The following is a 23,666-nucleotide window of genomic DNA, read 5'->3' as shown; positions in this document are numbered from 1 at the left end:
CATCTATTTTTGTTTTTTGGCTTTATGCTTTCACCTTGCTTATAATGACCCATCCTGTGACTACTGTGCAGCCTCACTTAAATCTGCTTCAAGGGGCTGGCGCTGTGGTGTATTGGGTAAGGCCACTACCTGCAGTGTTGACATTCCATATGGTCACCGGTTTGGGTCCTGGCTGCTCCACTTGGATCCAGCTCTCTGCTATGGCCTGGGAAAGCAGAGGAAGATGGCCCAAGTCCTTGGACCTCTGCACCTGTTTTGGAGACCCAGAAGAAGCTCCTGGCTACGGATCGGCCCCACTCCAGCCATTGCGGCCAATTGGCGAGTGAACCAGCGGATAGAAGACACCTCTCTCTCTCTCTCTCTTTCTGCCTCTCCTCTCTCCGTGTAACTCTGACTTCCAAATAAATAAATAAATCTTTAAAAAAATCTGCTTCAGATTCACATCTATGTAGCAGTCACTCATCCTCATATTCTGTCTTCTTTCCCTAGGAATAGTAATTGTTCTATCTACTGGATTTCTGTAGTAATTTCTAGTATTATCTCTTTGTTCAGCCTATCTCATATTTTTCCTGGTTGTTTATTTATTGAGTTGAGGCTTTAGCCAAGCCTCTAATACCAGAAGTACTTATGTAAGTCATCTGACCTAGGTAAGCCAAGTGAGGAGCTATTCCTGGTAAATGGACCTTATTTGTGAACCCTGAAATGACACCCATGAAAATGGCCTCCTATTTAATATTAGCCTGGCCTGACCCAGAAGTCAGTGGAGGTATAAGGAAAGGAGTTCAAAAGCCTGTTCAGCAGTAAGTGCCATGAGGATAAAAATAAGTCCACACAGCTCCTAGGGATTGATCTTAGTATTCCACAAGTCAGGAAGAGAGTTGACTGTGCTCCAATCCTGGTAGACAGTGGAAACATTAACATTTTCACATTGTAGCTGATGGTACTGAGCCTCAAAATGGTTTAGCAGTAGCCTAAAAGTCACTGTTACTATTTTCTAAGTAGCTATTAAGATTAATACCTTGGCCTTCTGACTCAACCAGTGTTCCACCTTTGTCAGATAAATAGACTTCTCTCAGTTGTGAAAATATGGCACAACTTAATTGAATCTCTTTTATTTCTCCTGGAAGAAAAGTGTCTTGCATGTCTGATACATGGCGCTTTACCTGCAAACTCCTTGTAGAATTTTGTATCACCAGTGCTTTCAGTTTTTCAATCAAATATTTTTTTTCCCTCCTCAGGATCCTAGAAAGCTTCTCTTCACAACTGGTAAGTTGTTATTCATTGCTCTTTATACAGGTTCAAGAACATTATGAAAATGCACATTGTCAAATTGTGTAGCAATTAGATACATGGTACAACATGGCATATGGAAAATTTGTATATCTGAACAAATATTAAGGAGTTCAAACATAAGGTTGCAATATGAGCAGAGGGAAGAGGCAAGCAGTTGGGGTTTGAATGAGTGGAGAATAAGTGAACATGTTTCTCTAATATGAGCTCTTCCAGTGAAAACAATGTAACCCCATATGCTTCCTGCTTTGCCCCCTGCCATTGTAACTGTGGTGGGATACAATACATATGGAATGGATTCCTGCCCTCAAAGTATTGGAAGAAACACCAAAAAACTTTGCACTTCAATGTAGTTCTAATAATTTAGTGATTTAGTAGGATTTTTGATGATCTGAAAACCTGTAAGAGAAACAGTCATTGAAATGAGTTATTTTTCTTGAGATGTCTCTCCTTTTCCATTTGCAATTTATGTTCCTTCTTAACCTTATTGTCCATGAAATCTCAGTCTAGACTATTAATTTGCTAGAAGCACATTTGAACATCTCAAAATATTCCCCTGATAGGCAATTCTTATGAACATTCCTCTCTTTCCCAGCCTTCCATTTATAAAGATGAAAGGAAAAGCGGCATTTGGTGGATTTTTACTATCTATTTCAGGGACAAAGATGATTTTGTAGTTGAGATGATCTATCATAAACGTTTGGCTGTAATAACCTATTAAGGATCAGAATTGAACACGGGGATGAGGCACATTATCCTGTCAAATGCATTGTTCTTTTTGGATCAATTTATGATGAAAAATAACTATAATCAGGTGCTTTACCTCTTCATGTCACAAGTATATATTTAGATTTATGAAATACATTATGTTTCTGCCTATAGATTTATGATATTTGCCACTGGTACAGTATTTCAAAGCTTTCTTTTTTGGAACACAGTTTTGTTTTGCTTTCAATTTTTGTTCCTTGCAATCATGTTTGCATTTAAGCTTCAAGAATTAGATGAGAAATAGGAGGGAAGGAAAATACAAAACCCAAACATCATGATATAAATTAATGAAATTTTTGGTTCATGTGAATTAATTTGAGGAATAAAGAAGAAAATTAGTACTTTACAAAGCCTTCAGACATTTAAAATATTTTATGAAGTTAACCTTACAAAGGTATGAATAGATCCCTTGTCTGAGTAAGGTATTACATTAAGACACTTTGTATAACTAAAGCTTCTATAAGTGGGTGATCTCTCTCCTTAACAGGAGATCCCATCATCCTACATTGTTTTCCAGAGGTCTCCCTGAGGTATTGGGCTTAGGATAGAAGATACTTAAAAACAGATTTCTAGACTCCCTCTTAAAGAGTCCCTGGGAGAGACTGGACAGTGTGTTTTGCCAGCCCTCCAAAAGCCTCTGAAGCTGCTGTTCTTCCTCTGCTTCACTCATCATCATACCCTCTCACTACTACCCACATTTTTACCTGGAATAGCCTATTCTCGTTTGTTCCCCTGGCCATTCGCTTCTCACCCTTGAAATCATATTGACAAGTACGAACTCCTCCCTAATTGGACTAGGCAGAGCTGGTCTCTTCTTGGTTGAGGTTTCTATATCTGCACACTAGAAATAATAGTTTTCTTTCCTACCTACACTGTTCTTTCCACTTGGAGATTGCTTCTAGAATATGCAGAGTTTCTGTTATTATAAACAATTTAAACCCCTCAGAATCCACAAATGAGCACCATTTTGGTGTCCTAGTCTCACATAATTTCTTCAAATACTGTTATGACCTCCAAGAACCTTCACTTCCCAGATGATTAACCTGGAGCTAAGACTGAGACATAACAGTCCGTAAGTATGGCTCTGGTGCTACTAAACCATCTGATTGACTACACTGCGTGGTAGCTAGTGAAAGAGAGACATGGAGCCTAGGGAGGGCGTTAGGATGAGAGACACTGCTTTCTACGTATAGACTGAATCCAGTTTTTAATTACCAAAACTGACTAAAACTATTCCACAGCCATCCTTAAATGTTCTGGAACACAGCATGTAGGAAAAAAATAAGTGCCCTGATTAAGGAATTGTGCTTATGTTTTTAGGTATTCTGGTGTCAAAGAACATTTTTCTTAGTTGGTAGATTTCTTGGACTTTAGCTTCCAAAATCTAAAGATTTTAGCTTCTATCTGTGCTTAAATTTTTTAAATATAAAGTATGATTGGTAAATTAAGATTGTTTTATAGAAAATAAAGTATGATTATACAAATAATATAAGATATGGTAGTTAGACTGTTATATAAGGAATGGTGAAATATTCCAATTACTTTATTTATAAATAATAAATTTAATAGTCTGGATTATAGAATCATTCATTAAAGATGATGTACCTTACATGATGTGAATAAAATACTCAGTGTCTAATTTTAATTATAAAAACCTGCATAAGAAACTATAATCATGTTTCCAATTATGTTAGGAAAATAGGGGAATGTATGGATTATGGTATATTTCTGACAACATCTGAGTGTGGGTGAAAATGATCCCTCAGAAATGGTAGCATACTACAATTATTTATTTGTTTTTAGGATTTATTTATTTACATATTGGAAAAGTAGAGTGACATAGAGGGAGACACAGATATACATACACGCATGAGGGGAGAGAGACAGAGAGAGAGAAAGAGAGAGAGAGAAAGAGAGAGAGAGAAAGAGAGAGAGAGACCTAGTGACAGAGATATTCATTCTGTTGATTCACTCCCCAAATGGCCCCAACAATCAGGGCTGGCCCAGACCAGTGCCAGGAATTAGGAATATTAACCTGGTCTCTCACATGGGTGGAAGGACCAAGTCCTTGGGCCATCTTCTGCCTTCTCAGGTGTATTAGCTGGATCAGAAGCAGAGTAGCTGGAACCTGAATCAGCACTTTGATATGGGATATTGTAGTCCCAAGTGGTGGGTGTAACCTATTGTACCACAACACCAGCCCCTTCAATTATTTATTTTAAAGGCTACTAATCATTGATTCTGATATGCTTAGATAAAAGGCAGTAAGAATAAACATATCAGATTGTATTTTTTAAAGATTTGTTTATTTGAAAGGAGGAGTAATATTTGCAGTTTCAGTCCCCAAATATCCACAACTGTCGGGCCTTGACCAGTTTGAAGTCAGGAGTCAGAAACTTCCTCCAAGTCTCCCATGTGGGTGGCAGGAACCCATATACTTAGGGCATCGTTTCCCAGGCACATTAGATCCAGGAAACTGGATCTGAAGTGTTAGGTAACTGGGACTGGAGTCAAGCCACTCCATTATGGGATTTGAGCATCGCAAGTACTGGCTTAACCTGCTGTGCTATAATATCATCCCACAAAAATGCATTTTCTGAGGAAAGAAGAATATGTTTGGCTGCATAACTTAAAGAGCTTGAAGAATTCACAGGAAAACGCATGTCCTTAAACACATCACTTTACCCGGTGAGATTAAACAATTCAAGTAATTTCCAGCCTGTATTTCCTGACTACAGGGATTTGCAGCAAAAGAGGCTAATATACCCTTAGCTAAATTGTCTTCCAAGACTAGTTAGGGTGCCCCTTTATGTATCCCAGAAATAGTCAGTGCTCAACAATGTTTTTAGTACTTTAATGTTCTATGTTGCAATTGCCTACTTAATCTGCCACCCTCACTGGATAGGAGTTCTTGTAGAGCAGGATTTATTTTATCTCTATCACTTTAACAGTAATACATTTGCAGATGCCTAGAAACAGTTCATTGAATGAATAAAAGCTATTTGATGACTTCTCTTACTTGATGCATATGTTTCTACAGTCTCTAACATTCCAGTTAATAGCTTAGTTTGTTTACTTCCAGTGATAGTGGCTTATTAAAGTGAAGCCTCCTTTTTGTTTTTGAGTACTCTAATTATAGTAAGTTTTTTTTTTTTTATTGCTAAGGTGTTTTTTTTCCATGCTTCTTTTATCTAAAGTCTCTTAATTTATAAATTATGAATTCCAGTCTTCTTGTACTTTTGGAAGACAGAAAGAAATTAATTCTTGGGGACAGTGCTGCAGTTTAGTAGGCCAAGCCTCTGCCTGTGGCACTGGCATCCCATATGGATGCTGGCTTGATCTAGCTCTTTGCTAATGCCTGGGAAAGCAGTGAAAGATGGCCCAAGTGCTTGGGCCCCTGCACCTACATGGGAGTCCCGGAAGAAGCTCCTAGCTCCTGGCTTCAGATTGGCCCAGTACCGGTCATCACAGCCAGTTGTGGAGTGAACCAGCAGATGGAAGACCTCTCTCTGACGGTCCCTCTCTCTCTCTCTGTAGTTCAGCCTCTCAAATAAATAAATAAAATCTTTAAAAAAGAATCTTAATTCTTTAGATAAGAGAGAGTTTCGTAAACAGTATCCTAATCCCAGACTCTATAGGAATATACCCCAGCCTGTGCTTTCTGGGTCTTCTGCTTCATCTTCACATAACTGAAGTCACCCATTTAAGCCCTCCAAGTTCTTCCAGAGTATATTTTGTATTCTTATTCTAAAAGTGGTTCTCTGGTCAAATTAGTTTGAGGAAATATTTAAATTTAAACAAATTTCTTGCCATGAGTACCTCCCAGAGTCTTTTATACAATATTGTGCTCTGTAACCTCATGGAATAGTAATGGAATTTTGGAATAATACAATTACTATCTCAAGGAATTAGGTGCAAATTATATTTTTAGGAAATTATGGCTCTATCGTAAGCATGATCAGTTTTTCAGGTGTTCTTCCAGTGAGATGATTTTCCAGTATTCCATAATGTATCTTGGCTTGATCAGAACCTCATAGGCTGGGGCCAATGTGCTGGCATAGCAGGTAAAGCTGGTGCTTGTGACACTGGCATCCCATATGGGCACTAGTTTGTGTCCTGGCTGCTCCGTTTCTCCACTTCTGACCCAGCCCTCTGCTAATGGCCTGGGAAATGCAGCATAAGATGGCCCAAGTGTTTGGGTCCCTGCATCCATGTGGGAGTCCCTGATGAAACTCCTGGCTCTAGGCTTTGGCCTGGCTCAGCCCTGGCTGTCGCAACTATCTGGAGAGTGAACCAGCAAATAGAAGATCTCCTCTCTCTCTTTATCTCCCTCTGTCTCTCTGTAGCTCTGAGTTTAAAATAAATAAATTAAGCAAACACAAATAGGAAGCTTTGAATATAAATCTATTAGGTCATTAATAAAGGACCGATAAACTTATCAGAGGTCTCCTTTAACCACAAATTTCACACTATGTAGCCATCTGGATTGCCACATTTATTTAGTCAAATAAGGGACTTTTTTTTTTATCTAAATCACTTTAAAAAAAATTTTTTTTTTTTTGACAGGCAGAGTGGACAGTGAGAGAGAGAGAGACAGAGAGAAAGGTCTTCCTTTTTGCCGTTGGTTCACACTCCAATGGCCGCTGCGGCCGGCACACTGCAGCTGGCACATTGCACTGATCTGAAGGCAGGAGCCAGGTGCTTCTCCTGGTCTCCCATGGGGTGCAGGGCCCAAGCACTTGGGCCATCCTCCACTGCACTCCCAGGCCATAGCAGAGAGCTGGCCTGGAAGAGGGGCAACCGGGACAGAATCCGGCGCCCTGACTGGGACTAGAACCCAGTGTGCCGGCGCCGCATGGCGGAGGATTAGCCTGTTGAGCCATGGCGCCGGCCAAAATCACTTTATACTGGAGAGACAAACCTCCTCTTTATTCCCTTAAAATTAATTGAGTTGTAATTGAATCTCACTAAGTTATACATGTGTTCTCGAAACATCAGCCCTTATCTGAGCACTGGTTTGAGTCCTTGTGCTTTGTTTCCAATCCAGTTCCCTGCTAGTGTGCCTGGGAAAGCAGCAGAAAATTACCTAAGTTCTCAGACCCCGGTCATCCAGGTTGGAGACTCAGATGGAGTTCCAGGTTTTGGCCTGTTTCAGCCCCAGCCATTGCAGCCATTCAGGAACTAAATATGCAGATAGAAGATCTGTTTCTGTCTCTCTCCCTCTCTCTCTTGCACTCTGCTTTTCAAATAAGTAAAATAAATTTGAAAAAACAAGCAGCAGTGCTGTTTTTTCCTGAAAATTACAGCTTTTGTTCTACATTTTTTTTAAGTTTTAAGTTTTTGTTTATTTTATATTTATTTATTTATTTATTTTTGACAGGCAGAGTGGAAAGTGAGAGAGAGAGAGACCAAGAGAAAGGTCTTCCTTTTTTTTCCATTGGTTCACCCCGCACTGGCCGCTGCAGCCGGCACACTGCGCTGATCAGAAGCCAGGAGCCAGGTGCATGCGGGTGCAGGAGCCCAAGCACTTGGGCCATCCTCCACTGCCTTCCTGGGCCACAGCAGAGAGCTGGACTGGAAGAGGAGCAACCAGGACAGAATCCAGCGCTCCGACCAGGACTAGAACCCTGGGGTGCCAGCGCCGCAGGCAGAGGATTAGCCTATTGAGCCGCGGTGCCGGCCTGTTTATTTTTTTCTTAAATCTTTAAGATGATGAAATTCAAAAGCAGTTAATTCATGTTGAAACTAAAAGAGCTGCCAGTTGCATCTAAGGGGATAAGATCGAGTAAGGGAGAATGAGTGCTAGGGCATATATAACCAAAACAATAAGAATGTCGAATGTTAATTCCACCCCAATGCATTAATTATTGACATTTGGTATAGCATATGCTTGTACGTGTTTACCATTATGAGTAGAATATTTGGGAGTACAAGAATGGACTTTTCAGTTAAAGGAATAAAAGACTCTGTCTTAAGTACTCTGAAACTGTTGACTTTAAAAAGGCTTGTTTGAAAGAGAATATACATGCAGGCGTGCTACTTAAATTAGGCTTCCCACAGAACAGTATAGTACTTTGGATTTTAAGATAATGATTCTTGGCACTTTTTTCTCAGTGTGATTTAGATTAAAATGTACTTATGTGCATTTTTGTAGTTCCTGGCCTGACAGGAGTCTGCATGGTAATGGTGCTATTCCTCATGGTTACAGCTTCTACTTATGCAATAAGGTAAGTGTCAAAGTTACTGTGTTGTTGTTTACTACTCAGACTCTATAGATTTTCTTTGGGCCTTCTTAATTTTCACATAGAGAAAAAGTCTTGACTAATCTAAGTATTTAACCAACACAGTGTAACTAAAGTGAGGTATGTATGTTTATATGTATTTTCTTATTTTTAGAAAGTCTCTTCATTAAACACATTTTCTGTATTGATAAGGAGTTGTGTTTGGAGACTCCTTTTGATGACCCAGGGAATATCCATTCTTCAGGATCACATCCTTCTGAAGAATAACACAGTTCTGTGGGAAATGGGACTGAATTAAATGTGCACATCCAGGGACTTTGGGGATTCTTAGAAATATAAGACAAAATTATTTTATAGCTAATTTCCTAGAAGTGTATTTTTCTATAACTTAACACATTGTTCTAAGCAAAGCACTGAAACATAGTTGGCTGACATCCCCCCAAATAACTGGATAACCTGTGTTCATATTGATTCTTCTAGTTAGGTTTTCAACAAATTCAGTTGTACATTACCAGGAATATTTTTACATGTTTGAAGGGATTCTTGCTATTTATCAGAATATTTTTAATGGTCATGATCCTGTTTAAAAAAGCAGAAAGAAGAAAAATTTATGTTTCTTCTAATCTTCAAAAAATTTTCTATCATTCAAACTGCTGATTTGTGAGAGTTAATGGAAACATACGTACATATGCTTGGAAAATAATTGCCCACTAAAATGTTCAAATGAGTTTATCCTTGCACTCTAAACACACTATGCATATACATACATATGCTCCCCAATCTTCACAGGTAAATGCACCACTCAGCGATTAATGCCATAAACTTTTCTGTGCTTATCATTCCTTACTTCCTAGTCCCATTAAAATCACGCTTTTTTTCCTTCTCACACTCCTAATCTCTGTTTTTCTTCATGTATCTATGTATTTTAGCAACATAGTATCATATTATTATATTATTTTTATCTTCCTTTTACTTAAATTTGTGTTATGAAAATTTTCTCACATTAGTAAATATTTGTTTGCCACTCTCTTTGCTGATGCTACAGTAGATCACCAAATAGGGGTAGATGTTTGGCTTAGTGGTTGAGATGCTTGTCTACCATATTGGAGTGCTTGGGCTTGATTGCCAGCTCCAGCTTCCTGTTTTAGCTTTCTACCTTTGAAGATTCTGGAGGGGAGCCAGCCGGGGCTGTGGATAATGGGTAAAGCTTCTGCCTGCAGTACAAGCATCCCATCTGGCATAGGTTCAAGTCCTAGCTGCTCCACCTCCAATCCAGCTTTCTGTTAATGGCCTAGGAAAGCATTGGAAGATGGTCCAAGTGCTTGGGTACTTGCACCCACATGAGAGACCGGTAGAAGCTCTTAGTTCCTGATCAGCTCAGCTCCAGCTGTTGAGGCCATCTGGGAAGTGAACCAGCAGATGGGAGACTTTCTCTCTCTCTTCCTCTCTCTCTGTAATTCTACTTCTCAAATAAATAAATAAATCTTAAAAAAAAATATTCTGGAGGGCAGCAGGTAATCTCTCAAGGTCCCTGCCACCATGAGAGGTGATTGAATTCCTAGTTCCTGGCTCTGATCCTGGGCCTATCCCTGGACATTGTGGGCATTCAGGTAATGAACCAACAGTGAGGAGCTCCACCAGTCTGTCTGCCTCTGTGTCTCTGTGGGTTGATTCCACCCTACTGACATTTCGTTTCTGAAGCAAACATGCTATTCCTATGACTTTGCATGCTGTTTCAATAATGTTGTCAGGAGAACTTTGTAAATGTAGAATAGCTGGGTCAAAGCGGCGCCGCGGCTCACTAGGCTAATCCTCCGCCTTGCGGCGCCGGCACACCAGGTTCTAGTCCCGGTCAGGGCACCGATCCTGTCCTGGTTGCCCCTCTTCCAGGCCAGCTCTCTGCTGTGGCCAGGGAGTGCAGTGGAGGATGGCCCAAGTCCTTGGGCCCTGCACCCCATGGGAGACCAGGAGAAGCACCTGGCTACTGCCATCGGATCAGCGCGGTGCGCTGGCCGCAGCACGCCTACTGCGGCGGCCATTGGAGGGTGAACCAACGGCGAAAGGAAGACCTTTCTCTCTGTGTCTCTCTCTCACTGTCCACTCTGCCTGTCAAAAAAAAAAAAAAAAAAAAGAATAGCTGGGTCAAATGGAAAGCACACTTTTGAAACTTTTCATAAGAATTAAAAATTACTTCACAGAAGGGAAAATCACTAATTTTAGTACATGAGGATACCTATTTTGTGGGAAGAAAGTTTATTTTACATAGGCAAAGCAATCATTTGACACAATTACTTTTTCCATTTAGGAGTTCTTGAAGGAAAATTTAAGGTATTGGATATATTTATTTACAGGACTGAAGATTTTATGTTTTATATCTGGAAAAGAATTCTTATTTGACTCATAGTTTTGTAAATGGAATATAAAAACGTCATCTCTTCTCAACTGAACCATTATATTAATTCTCATAAGCCATTTCTCAAGCAACGCTTTATCTTCAGTTTTTCGTATTTGTTTACAGGAGAGTGTCATACCTATTTTGATCCTCTCCAAGCTTTCTTGCACTCATCATGAAATTCTTAAATAAACCATGGAGATAGCCTTCTATCTTTCTTGTTACTAATGAGGAAGTAAATGAAAGAGACATTAAGTGAATAAATATGACTCAAATGTTTGATTTTTGATAGAAGAATATGGTCTACTAATTCAAGAGTGGTTTAACCTGGATCATTCTATTAAAATAATTAATACATCCCATTAACAGGTAACAGGAGCACAAGCGTTTTCTCACCTCAACAAATTTTAAAATGAGAGTTACTAAATATGAGATGTAATTATGAATTAAAATAATCATAGTAAATAAACTAGGGGTTAGTACTGTAGTCTAGTAGTCAATCAACTACTTGTAATGCTGGTTTTTGAATCAGGGTGTCAATTCAGGTTCTGGATACTCTACTTCTGATCCAGCTTCCTGCTAATGTGCCTGGGAAGTTCTTGGGCTCCTACCACTCATTTGGGAGACCAGGATGGAGTTTCTGACTTTGGTCTGGCCCAACTGCAACTGTTGTCACCATTTGGGGAATGAAACAGCAGATGGAAGATCCCTTTCTCTGTATCTCTTCTACCTCACTCTGCCTTTTAAATTAGTAAATAAATCTTCAAAAAATATTTCCTGTATAGAATTAAAAAATATAAAACCAGAATTAAAAGCATAATTTGCAGTGTTATATTTCTAAGAAAATCATGAAGAACCAAGGTGATATTTTGATATTTTTAATTCTCCCATTATTTATATATGGTTAGAAGCAAAACATTTGGAATTATTTTTAAAATGTAACAGCAAAGTCTTTATTTCAAGAAAAATAGATATAATTGCATATCCAGAAAATCTAAAAGAATACAATAAAAATTTGTATTAACACCAAATAAAAGAGTTGAAAAAATGACTGAGCAGAAGACAACATAAAAAACAAGCTCTTCTTGGTACTTGCTATACTCTGAGCATGTGCAAAATAAAAATAAAAATGTACCACTGACAATCATAACAAAATGTGAAATATCTAGGAATAAGAAATAAGAAACTGAAAGTTACATGGGAAAACTAAACTCACCTAAATTCACTGAGAGAAATGTGTAGAGGTTTGAATAAAGGTTGTATACTATACTATAAAATTGTGGTTCTTCCTTGAATATTTTTTAGGTTTGTTACATTTCAATTAAAATTCCCGATGGATTATTTTGGTTATTTTTAAATTTAGCCAAGGATTATAAGGTTCATCTGAGGAATATCATGTATATGATGACAACAAGTGAAGGAGTCATGTACCTTACTAAACATTAAACTGATTGCATTTCAGTAGTTTTAAAAAAGTAGACCTTCCCTGCAAAAATGACTAACACACTCAACCAAGACACAGAGTCAATACTCAGCCCTGTAAAAGACCTTGCTACATACAAGAACCTGTTTAATAATACAATTCCATTATAAGTTTATGAGAAATGTAAAACTAAAATGGAGTTCTAGATAAATCACAGAGTAAATTAAAAAAATGATACCATTAAAAATTTAGAAGTTGGTAGGCATTTGGAGCAGCAGTTAAGATGCAGGAATATAATTTAATATGCCTGTATCCCATATCAGAGTGCCTGGGGTTGAATCCTGGCTCTGCTTCCAATTCTAGCTTCTTGCTAATGTATACCCCAGGAGGCAGCAGATGATGGTTTATGTACTTGGGTTTCTGCCACATTCATAGGAGACCTGGGTTGAGTTTCAGGCTCCTGTCGTGAGTCTGAACCAGTCCTGCTCTTTCAGACATTTGAGAGTTAACTAGCACATGGGAGATCTCTTTCTGTCAGTCTCTGACTACATCATTCTTTCTGTTGCTCTTTCAAATTAAATTTAAAAAAAAAATTAGGAGACATGTTAAATGAATACTTAATCAGACCTCAAGCTGGATAAGGAATTATATAGGAAATATTTGACTGTCTACACATAGGAAAACTAAAACTTCTGCATATCCTATATGAGTATATTAAGAACATTGAAAAATAAGTATGATATTGGGAACAGTATTACAATAATAAGGAATCAGTATGTTCATAAAATGCTTATAATTTATTTTTATCAATTAAGAAAAACATCCTATTGAAATGGATAATTATTATGAGCAAAAAGTCACAGAAAAATTAAAAGTGAGTGACAAAGTGAAATAATACCCAATTCTATTAAAAAAAAGCAATAGCAATGAGAACTTATATAGTGGGGCCTCATTTTTGTGTAATAGATTACTCTGTTGTTGAGTTGTAAATGATAAACATGCTTTTAGAAAGCAATGGGGAATATGTGTCAATAGATTGCAACTATTATAGCTTGAGATGTAGCAATTGCAAGTAATTTTTATTTCAAAAGGAATCAACAATGTGCAAAACTTTTTATATTGAAAGGATATTAATCACATTGTTTATGATGACATTGGTTATTGCCTCACTTTGGGGTACTAAAAGATTTTTAGAAAAGATATCAGAATCTTCTAGGAGGCATTTACAGTGACCTGCTCTTCACCCCCAAGTTTCAAACAAATGCACCCCCAAATCTATACATTGTGCTTTCGTTCTCTTCCCTTTCAAAGTCTGTGTTTGGAGCAATAGCAGCCAAGAATAATTATTTTTTAATTTATTTTTTAAGGAATACAAATTTGATAAATACAACTTTAGGAATATAGTTATTCTTCCCACCATACCTGCCCTCCCATCCATCTCCTCTTCCCTCTCCTCTTCCCAGTCCCATTCTCCATGAAGATTTGTTTTCAATTAACTTTATACACAGAAGACCAACTCTATACTAAGTAAAGATTCCAACAGTTTGTGCACACACACACACAAACAGTTTGAGAACTAGTTTTACAGTTAAGTCTCATAATACAATTCATTGAGGACAGAGGTCCTGCATGGAGAGTAAGTGCACAGTGAATCCTGTTGTAAATTTAACAATTAGCACTCTTATGTATGATGTCAGTGACCACCCAAGGCTCTTGCCATGAGCTGTCTATGGTATGGGAGCCATTTGAATCCACAGACTCTGTCAGTATTTAGACAAGGCCATAAGCAAAATGGAAGTTCTCTCCTCCTTTTAGAGAAAAGTACATTCTTCTTTGAATGCCATTTCTTTCTGCTGGAGTCTCACTCACAGAGATCCTTCATGTAGAACATTTTTTGCCACAGTGTCTTGGCTTTTTATGCCTCTCATGGGCTTTTCAGCCAGACCAGGAAGCCTTAAGGGCTGATTCTGAGGTCAGAGTGTTACTTAAAGCAATTATCATTCTGAGTCTGCTGTGTGAATTGCTTCCCATGTTGGAACAATCTCTCCTTTTTAATTCTGTCTATTATTATTACCAGACACTTGACATATTTATATAATACCTTTGACACTTAATTGTATCTGCATGTTCAATTTAACACTTAATATAATCACTTTGACACTTCAGATGGCATTTTTACCACCCAGATCAATGGGATTTGGGGTCCCATAACAAGTTTTTAAGCTGTCACTTAGAAGTAAGTCTAGGAATGTGTGCAGAACTATACAGATTTGCAGTTAAAAATTTTCTCCTCCCTCTCTTATTCCCACTTTTATTTTTTTACTGAGATCAATCCTTAATTGACTTTATTATACTGTCTAAGCAAAGAGTATAAAGCTTTGAGCATCAGTTATTTTATTTTTCTCCATTTACATTTAATTTGAACTACTTTCAAAGTAGGTATACAGAAAGAAATATTAATTGTTTTAGAAATCATTTGAAAATTGAGATTATTGAGGCTGGTGCTGTGGCTCACTTGGCTAATCCTCCACCTGCGGTGCCGGCATCCCATATGGGCACCAGGTTCTAGTCCTAGTTGCTCCTCTTCCAGTACAGCTCTATGCTGTGGCCCGGGAGGGCAGTGGAGGATGACCCAGGTGCTTGGGTGCCTGCACCTGCGTGGGAGACCAGGAAGAAGCACCTGGCTCCTGGCTATGGATCAGCACAGTGCTGGCTGGAGTGGCCATTTGGAGAGTGAACCAATGGAAGGAAGACCTTTCTCTCTGTTTTCTCTCTCACTGTCTATAACTCTACCTGTCAAATAATAAAAAAAAGAAAATTGAAATTATTGGTAAAAAGGAGAGCAAAAACATAAATTAGCAATCTGCTACCTACCTCTTAGCCTTACCTCATAACTTTATTTTTTAAAAAGATTTATTTATTTATTTGAAAGGCAGAGTTACAGAGAGGCAGAGGCAGAGGCAAAGGCAGAGAGAGAGAGAGAGAGAGAGAGATCGATCTTCTATCTGTTGCTTCACTCCCCAGATAGCCACAGTTCCTGGAGCTGTGTTGATCTGAAGCCAGGAGCCAGGAACTTCTTCCAGGTCTCCCACATGGATGCAGGGGCCCAAGGACTTAGGCCATCTTCTACTGCCTTCCCAGGCCATAGCAGAGAGTTGTATCAAAAGTGTACCATCTGGGACTAGAAACCAGTACCCATATGGGATGCTGGCACTGCAGGCAGCGGCTTTACCCACTAAGCCACAGCGTGGACTTCACCTCATAACTTTAAAATAAACCTATCAGGGCTAGCGCCGTGTGCACTAGGTTAATCCTCCACCTGTGGTGCAGGCATCCCATATGGGCACCTGTCCTACTCCCGGCTGCTCCTCTTCTAGTCCAGCTCTCTTCTATGGCCTGGAAAAGCAGTGGAGGCTGGCCCAAGTGCTTGAGCCCCTGCACCTGTGTGTGAGACCAGGCGGAAGCTCCTGGCTTCGGGTTGGCACAGTTCCGGCTGTTGTGGTCATCTGGGGAGTGAACCAGCAGAGGGAGGACCTTTCTCTCTGTCTCTCTCTCTCACTGTCTGTAACTCTACCTGTCAAATAAATGAATAAAAATCTTTAAAAAAATAAAATAAACCTGTCATTTTAATTCTTTCCATTGTGACTATTTGAAATACAAAGAACAAATCGTGTGGTTTATGATTCTGTTAGCTGTCTCTGTGATATGTGAATACTTTGATATTGATAAATCTCAGACAAATTCATATTTTAGCTTTCTTAAATTAGGAAATTATGTGTGATCTTTTTAGTGTGATAGAATATGAAGGTGCATTAAACTAATTCGTTTGTTTTTCAGAGTTTCTAACTATGACATCTTCTGGTATACTCATAACCTCTTCTTTGTCTTCTACATGCTGCTGATGTTGCATGTGTCAGGGTAAGTTTTAAAGCATATTTTCAAAACTGTATGTATCTAAAAATAAGGTAGTAAAAGAACTCTATAGGAATTTTCATTGGAAGTGGTAAAAGTGTTTGGTGACTTTGAATTGAGGATAGTGTGAGTAGTAGAAGAAAGAGCATGGCTTACTTTAATGAAACCTGCATAAAAATATTAAAACAGAAAGCAAGAGCTACTTCTCTCAAAGATTGTGGTTTTTAAAGGCCGCTAGATGTACAACCTAATGTGCTCTAAAAGCATATTAGTAAAAAGTGAAGACATTCAGAAATATACTTTAGTGTTTCTGTTTTCAGAAAAGGTTTGGTATTGGAGAATTTGTAACAATGTTAAGTACCAGTTTTTAGTTTTAAAAGTTCTAGATCCTGCAGTCATTACAAAGAAGCCAAAGTTTTTTAACAACCAAAGACAAACTGTCAAGGAAGCATCGTAAGCTTGTTAAAAAGAAAATAATAAAATATTCTCAAGGCATGTATGCTCAAGCAGTGTGTTCAAAAGTATGGTGTCTAAAATAATCCATGGTTGTAGCAGAGGAAAATCATATATTTTTGTGTGTGTATATATTTGTGTGGCCACCAGCAGTGGGCTTGGTTGTGTCATGATCATAGTATATCACAGGCTGTAACCTGCTTGTGTCACACTCATAGGACACATAGGCTGTTGTTGGGTTGTATCATGCTCCTATTGACATCATTGACCATTATCTGGAATGAGGTTCCTTAGGAATGTCAGAATACAGGTCAGCCAACAGAATCAGCAGGATAATGCCAAGTGCTTTCTTAGCAGACTCTCTATAGTTGCTAGGAAACATTTTCTACCTCCCCTTCCTCCTCACCATCCACTAACATCTCACGTTTTATGATAAGGAGACCTCTGGATAGGTCTGGACTACCTTGCCTTGGGTAACACTCAATCTACACAGGGTCTAATGTTTTGGTATCAGCCCACGTCCTCTCAAGGAATGACCTCCATTGAATGAACACAGTGAACACAGGTCTGTGGGTCTGTGGGTCTCAAAGATTTTCTAGTTCAATTGCGGTCCTTCTGTTCCAGATGCATTTCCCTAACAATAAACAATGTTGCCTGGTAACAGCACTGGCATTCCTCATTTACTTTAGCCTGAAATATTTCGGGGGACATGGTGTTTAGAACAAGTTGAGACCTGCTTTTATTTTTTTCTCCAATATTTTTTTAAAAATTTATTTATTTATTTGAAAGGCAGAGTTACAGAGAGGCAGAGGCAGAGAGAGAGAGGTCTTCTTCTGCTGGTTTACTCTCCAGATGACTGCAATGGCTGAAGCAGGGACAATCTGAAGCCAGGAGCCAGGAGCTTCTTCTGGGTCTCCCATGCAGATGACTGGGTCTAAGGTCTTGGGCCATTTTCTACAGCAGTTACATAATGCCTCCTATATGTCAAGTTCAAAAATATTTAGTTACTTTGTGTCATTTGATGCTTAGAAGTTTATGAAGATACATAATAGTATTAAACCCCCTTTAAAAATGAGAAAACTGGGGATAGTGTTGTGGCATAGCAGGTTAAGTGGCTGCCTATGACACTGGCATACCATATGGGCCCATGTTCAAGTCCTGGCTGCTCCACTTCCTATTCAGCTCCCTGCTAATGTACTTGGGAAGCAGTGGAGGATTGCTCAAGTACTTGGGCATCTGGTCCACGTGGAAGACCCAGATGAAGCTCCTGGCTCCTAACTGACCTGGCTTAGTCCTGGCAGTTACAAGCCATTTGGGGAGTAAACCAGCAGATGGAAGATCTATGTCTCTCTTCCTCTGTTAATAACTTGGTCTTGCAAATAAATCAATAAACCTTTTAAAAAATTAAAATGAGAAAATCTGAGGTTTGTAGTATCAAAATAACTTGCTGAAACCGACTTAACTGATAGATCCTGGATTCAATCTTAGGCATTTTTATTCAACTATTCCTAATGACTGTATCTTTTTGGAGTACTCTATACTTCTGAGAATTTGGACTTGATAATTTTAAAAATATTTATATTGACTTATTTGAGATCAGAATCCATCATATCAAATGACAAAAAATGACCTCATTTATTAGTGTAAATAATTACATATTCTTTTGCTTTATGTTTTACTAAATTACAACTTTGAGAAAAAATTGTAATTTAAAAGAGCCGTTTTTTTTTTTTTCCAAGTTCAGTTTAGACCTCTTGTGTGTTAAGAAGATTATGTTGATAATTCCTTCACCATTTTTGGAGGTATAAAAAGGCATATTTCAAATTTGACTTTATTTTTATAAAACCAGATCATAGGAAGATGACTTTGTACAAGTAACCAAAAGGTACTTACAAGATGAACTATGTATAATCAATCTATTATTACAGTTGAATTAATGGTTCTTTACTTATTGTTGATAGAAATGAAGAAACCAATTATTCTAATGTTGAAATAAATGCCATGCAGCACATACAAAACACAGAACATGTTCTACAATGTGCACTTTTTCTATGAAGTTTGATTTTTTTTAATAAAGCAACATAGTTTATGCTTCTGGCATGGGAACAAAGTACTAGTGGTAAATTTTCCCATGTGCTAAAATAAGAAAATGTTCTTTAAAAAGTTTATTTAATTTTTTGTGACAATGTTTGAAACTTAGATGTATCTTTAATTTGAAATATATAGATGATTTCATTCTCTAATATTTGGTTATGTAAGTAAAGTGTACTTGTTCAAAGCAAGCTTCTTGGACTTATCATAAGATTTTTGCTACATAGTATACTTTAGGTTGCAGCAAAAATCACTGTTGGCTGTGTTTATTCCTCATTGTATCACTGAATTAAATCCTATGAGGTGTAGAACAGCATTGTATTTTATGATCTCCAGTCTCCCAGCATTGATAATTGAATACAAAAACTGGAATAAAAATATTCTATGTTGCATATTTTTAAAATGTAAATATTTTATTTACAAAGATTTTAACAATTTAGAGAATTGAAGGGTAAATGTGGGCTAGAAATTTTAGACTATTTTAGGCTTAAAAGATGAAGTACTATTTAGCCATAAAAAATAATGAAGTCTAGTCTTTCACAACAACATGGGTACAACTGGAGATCATTATGCTTAGTGAAATAAGCCAGTCCCCAAAAGACAAATATCACATGTTTTCCATGATTTTGTGGTAACTAATGTTTCTAGGAGGTGTGCTGTATTAAAGATATTTCAATTGTGACAACATTCAGAGGAAAAGAATTCCAAATCTGTTTCTTCCTTCCAGATGTGTACTACACTGGATGTTTATTTTTTCATTTTCATTTGAAATAGCCATCAACAAAGATACATATGTTATAGTCACTTATTGATGAAGAGGATATTGGAGAGAAAAGAAATTATGAAAATCATAGATCCCCAGTTTAAGAACCTAACCCTGGATGTACATTGCCATTGAGATTTGGCACCTTATCCTCTGCAGTCTTCCTATAGTCAACACTCCCACTGGCTGTAGCTCTGGAGTGTTGCGTGGGTAGATATTGTATTTTATGTTTTTAGTTAAATGAGAAAGATTATAATGTGATAATTCTGGAAAAATGGAAAAGGAGGTCCTGTGTCTTGCAATGAGAGCAAATTAATATTGTAAATAATTTTCCATGCAGCTCTGCTCGACTTCTCAAACTATTTTTATTATTGTATGGGTGATACCTGAATTATTTGTTTACATAGAGTTCTCTTTTATTTGGGACTACTTCTTGGCAACAGTTAATCATAATGTGTGATTTATATTCTCAAATAACTCTTTTCCAGGGAATTTAAAAGGAATTGTTTACCATGTGTTGTGTTTCTAAAGACATTATTCTTTAAACCATGAGAGCACAGTGGGAGGCCTTTGTCAACAATGACATTAATGAATCACAGGCAATTGGTTTCATAGTTTAGTCTCAGAAGTTCACAAGCATTATGCAAATATTTGTTAGGGTAGAATTACTGAGCTGTTGTTGAGTTTTTTAAATTGATGATATATTTGGGATATTAATCCTTTGTCAGGTGCTTTGCAAATATTTTTTTTTCCATTCTGTTGGATGTCTCCTCACTCTACCAATCATTTCCTTTACTGTGTGAAAGCTTCTCAGTTTCTTATAATCCAATTTATTTAGTTTTACTTTTGTTTCCTGTGCTTTGGGAGTCTGACGCAAGAAGTTGACAGGCTACTTTTAATGTAGAGCTTCAGCTGAATCCCAAAGCAGTACTTAGCTCTAACAGGGGCTCTGCATTAGGTCCTTTGGTGCCAGAATGTTTAGATAAAACACATTGTGTACTTGCTTAGAGATGGTAATTATATGTCCCCTAATATGGTAAATAGGAATGAGGATTTTGGTGTTTACCATAGTGACCAAGTTTATTCCTATGGGTAACTTGTTCTAATACTTCCTAGGTGCCTAATTTTTTTATTTTATTTTATTTTATCTCTCTTTTTAGATGTACTTATTTATTTGAAAGTCAGAGTTATAGAAAGACAGGGAGATAGAGAGAGGAGAGAGAGAGAGAGAAAGAAATATCTTCCATCTGCTGTTTTACTCACCAAGTAGACATAATGGCCAGGACTGAGCCAGGTCAAAGCTTTTTCTGGGTCTCTCATGTGGGTGGCAGGTTCCAAGCACATGGGCCATCTTCTGATACTTTTCCCAGGCCATTAGCAGGGAGCTGGATTAGAAGTCCAGCAGCCAGGACTCTAAACAGAGCACATGGGATGCTGGCATTGCAGTTGGTGGCTCTAACCACTATGCCACAACACAGGCCCTCTAGATACCTAATTTCTAATGGATCTGACATTCTTGTTATCCATTTGATGCCTGTTATCTCTATCACAAAACCCTTTCTCTTTCTGTATAGTAGGAGTTTCAACTTAAATTCTTTCTTTTTTTAACTTATATTTAATGAATATAAATTTCCAAAGTACAGCTTATGGATTACAATGACTTCCCCCCCCCCATAACTTCCCTCCCATCCACAGCCCTCCCCTTTCCCACTCCCTCTCCCCTTCCATTCACATCAAGATTCATTTTCAATTCTCTTTATATACAGAAGATCAGTTTAGTATATATTAAGTAAAGATTTCAACAGTTTGCCCTCACATAGCAACACCAAGTGAAAAATACTGTTGGAGTACTAGTTATAGCATTAAATCACAATGTACAGCACATTAAGGACAGAGATCCTACATGATATTTTTTTAAGAATTGATTAATTTTCTATGCAATTTCCAATTTAACACCAAGTTTTTTTTTTTTTCATTTTCAATTATCTTTATATACAGAAGATCGATTCAGTATATACTAAGTAAAGATTTCATCAGTTTGCACCCACACAGAAACACAAGGTGTAAAAATACTTTTTCAGTGCTAGTTATAGCATTACTTCACATTGGACAACACACACAGATCCCACATGAGAAGTAAGTATACAGTGACTCCTGTTGTTGATTTAACAATTTGACACTCTTGTTTATGGCATCAGTAATCTCCCTAGGCTCTAGTCATGAGTTGACAAGGGTATGGAAGCCTTTTGGTTTCACCGACTTCGATCTTATTTAGACAAGGTCATAGTCAAAGTGGAATTTCTCTCCTCCTTTCAGAGAAAGGTACCTCCTTCTTTGATGGTCCGTTCTTTCCACTAGGATCTCACTCGCAGAGGTCTTTCATTTAGGTTTTTTTTTTTTTTTTTTTTTTTTTTTTTTTTTTTTTTTTGCCAGAGTGTCTTGGCTTTCAATGACTATAAAAGTTTCATGGGCTCTTCAGCCAGATCCGAATGCCTTAAAGGGCTGATTCTGAGGCCAGAGTGTTATTTAGGACATCTGCCATTCTATGAGTCTGGTGTGTATCCCGCTTCCCATGTTGGCTCATTCTCTTCCTTTTTTATTCTATCAGTTAGTATTCGCAGACACTAGTCTTGTTTGTGTGATCCCTTTGACTCTTAGACCTATCAATGTGATCAATTGTGAACTGAAATTCATCACCTGGACAAGTGAGATGGCATTGGTACATGCCACCTTGATGGGATTGTATTGGAATCCCCTGGCACATTTCTAACTCCACTATTTGGGGCAAGTCCGATTGAGCATGTCCCCAATTGTATATCTCCTCCCTCTCTTATTCCCACTCTTATATTTAACAGGGATCACTTTTCAGTTAAAAATTAAACACCTAAGAATAATTGTGTGTTAATTACAGAGTTCAGCAAATAGTACTAGAACAAAACAAAGAAAAAATACTAAAATGGATAAAGTATTACATTGTACATCAACAGTCAGGACAAGAGCTGATCAAGTCACTGTTTCTCATAGTGTCCATTTCACTTCAACATGTTTCCCCTTTGGTGCTCAGTTAGTTGTTGCTGATCAGGGAGAACATATGATATTTGTCCCTTTGGGACTGGCTTAATTCACTAGCATAATGTTTTCCAGATTCCTCCATCTTGTTGCAAATGACTGGGTTGCATTGTTTTTGACTGTTGTATAGTATTCCATAGAGTACATGTCCCATAATTTCTTTATCCAGTCTACTGTTGATGGGCATTTGGGTTGGTTCCAAGTCTTAGCTATTGTGAATTGAGCTGCAATAAACATTAATGTGTAGACAGATTTTTTGTTTGCCTGTTTAATTTCCTTTGGGTAAATTCCAAGGAGTGGTATGCCTGGGTTGTATGGTAGGGTTATATTCACAATAGATGCTGGAGAGGATGTGGGGAAAAAGGGGCACTAACCCACTGTTGGTGGGAATGCGAACTGGTTAAACCACCATGGAAGTCAGTTTGGAGATTCCTCGGAAATACATATTGTTAAGAACTTTGGATTTCAGTGTTTTTTTTTGCCCCAAAGAAACTTTTAATTTTATTTGTCCCTAACTTTTCAAAGTTACCTCGTATGTTTTTTGTGTGTGTATCTGTGTGTGTGTGTTAAGAGATTTAATTTTGCCTTATAAATGTTTCCTAAAATGTATGAGCTTATTATGGTGTATATTAATAAATATAATAACCTTGTGATAAATATAATCATAAAATTACATTTTTGTGATACTTTATTTTCCAAAATTCTTCCACATAACATGAAAATAACAATGAAAGAAGCTAGGCTCTTGACGGAAGCTGATTAAAAAAATCCCACAGAAAAGATAGCCTTGTTAGTATACATATTATCAGAGTGTGTTTTTGTAAAGTGATTAACTAAAAATACAGAGAAGAAAACAGGAGAAAAGACATTGTTCACATTATAAAAAAGCACATTAATTTCACAGATCTCAGAAGCCAATGCCTTTTAACATAATTTTGCTGCAAATTCTCTCCATTAGTTAGATGAGCCATTAAGTTAGCTTTCAAGTGTGAGGGGTAAATTTGATAATGTAAAGCAAAGTGAATAAAAAAATCCCAGCTCAGCCTGCAGTTTTCTTGATTAACTTAGTGTAATAGTGTAGCTAATCCATGTGTATTTTCAATGTTGACCTTAAATGTTGTGAAACAAACTGCTTGATGCCCTGGATTATGATGGAGAAGAATTGAGATTGTTGGAGGATTGGGCAAATCCATTTTTTATGGAACTTCCTCCTTTATAGAATAAGGAGAAATAATTGTATTCTACACACCTGCTAGTGAAAAA

The 23,666-nt window shown here is 37.6% G+C and overlaps 1 protein-coding gene across 3 annotated transcripts in view; it reads left to right on the top strand.

Annotated features, from left to right (window-relative positions):
- NOX4 (NADPH oxidase 4) overlaps positions 1-23,666 on the top strand; it is a 184,771-nt gene that overhangs the window by 56,159 nt on the left and 104,946 nt on the right. For all 3 annotated transcript variants that reach the window (XM_062198298.1, XM_062198297.1, XM_062198299.1), the window contains 3 exons: positions 1,239-1,266; positions 8,213-8,285; positions 15,953-16,033. In XM_062198298.1, the coding sequence (XP_062054282.1) occupies positions 1,239-1,266; positions 8,213-8,285; positions 15,953-16,033 (182 nt within the window). The remainder of the gene's footprint in view (positions 1-1,238; positions 1,267-8,212; positions 8,286-15,952; positions 16,034-23,666) is intronic.

Source organism: Lepus europaeus, chromosome 7 (assembly GCF_033115175.1).
Source record: "Lepus europaeus isolate LE1 chromosome 7, mLepTim1.pri, whole genome shotgun sequence".
NCBI classification, from domain to species: Eukaryota; Metazoa; Chordata; class Mammalia; order Lagomorpha; family Leporidae; genus Lepus; species Lepus europaeus.
Note: the sequence above shows the minus strand (reverse complement) of the source record. Positions and strands in the feature narration are given on the sequence as shown.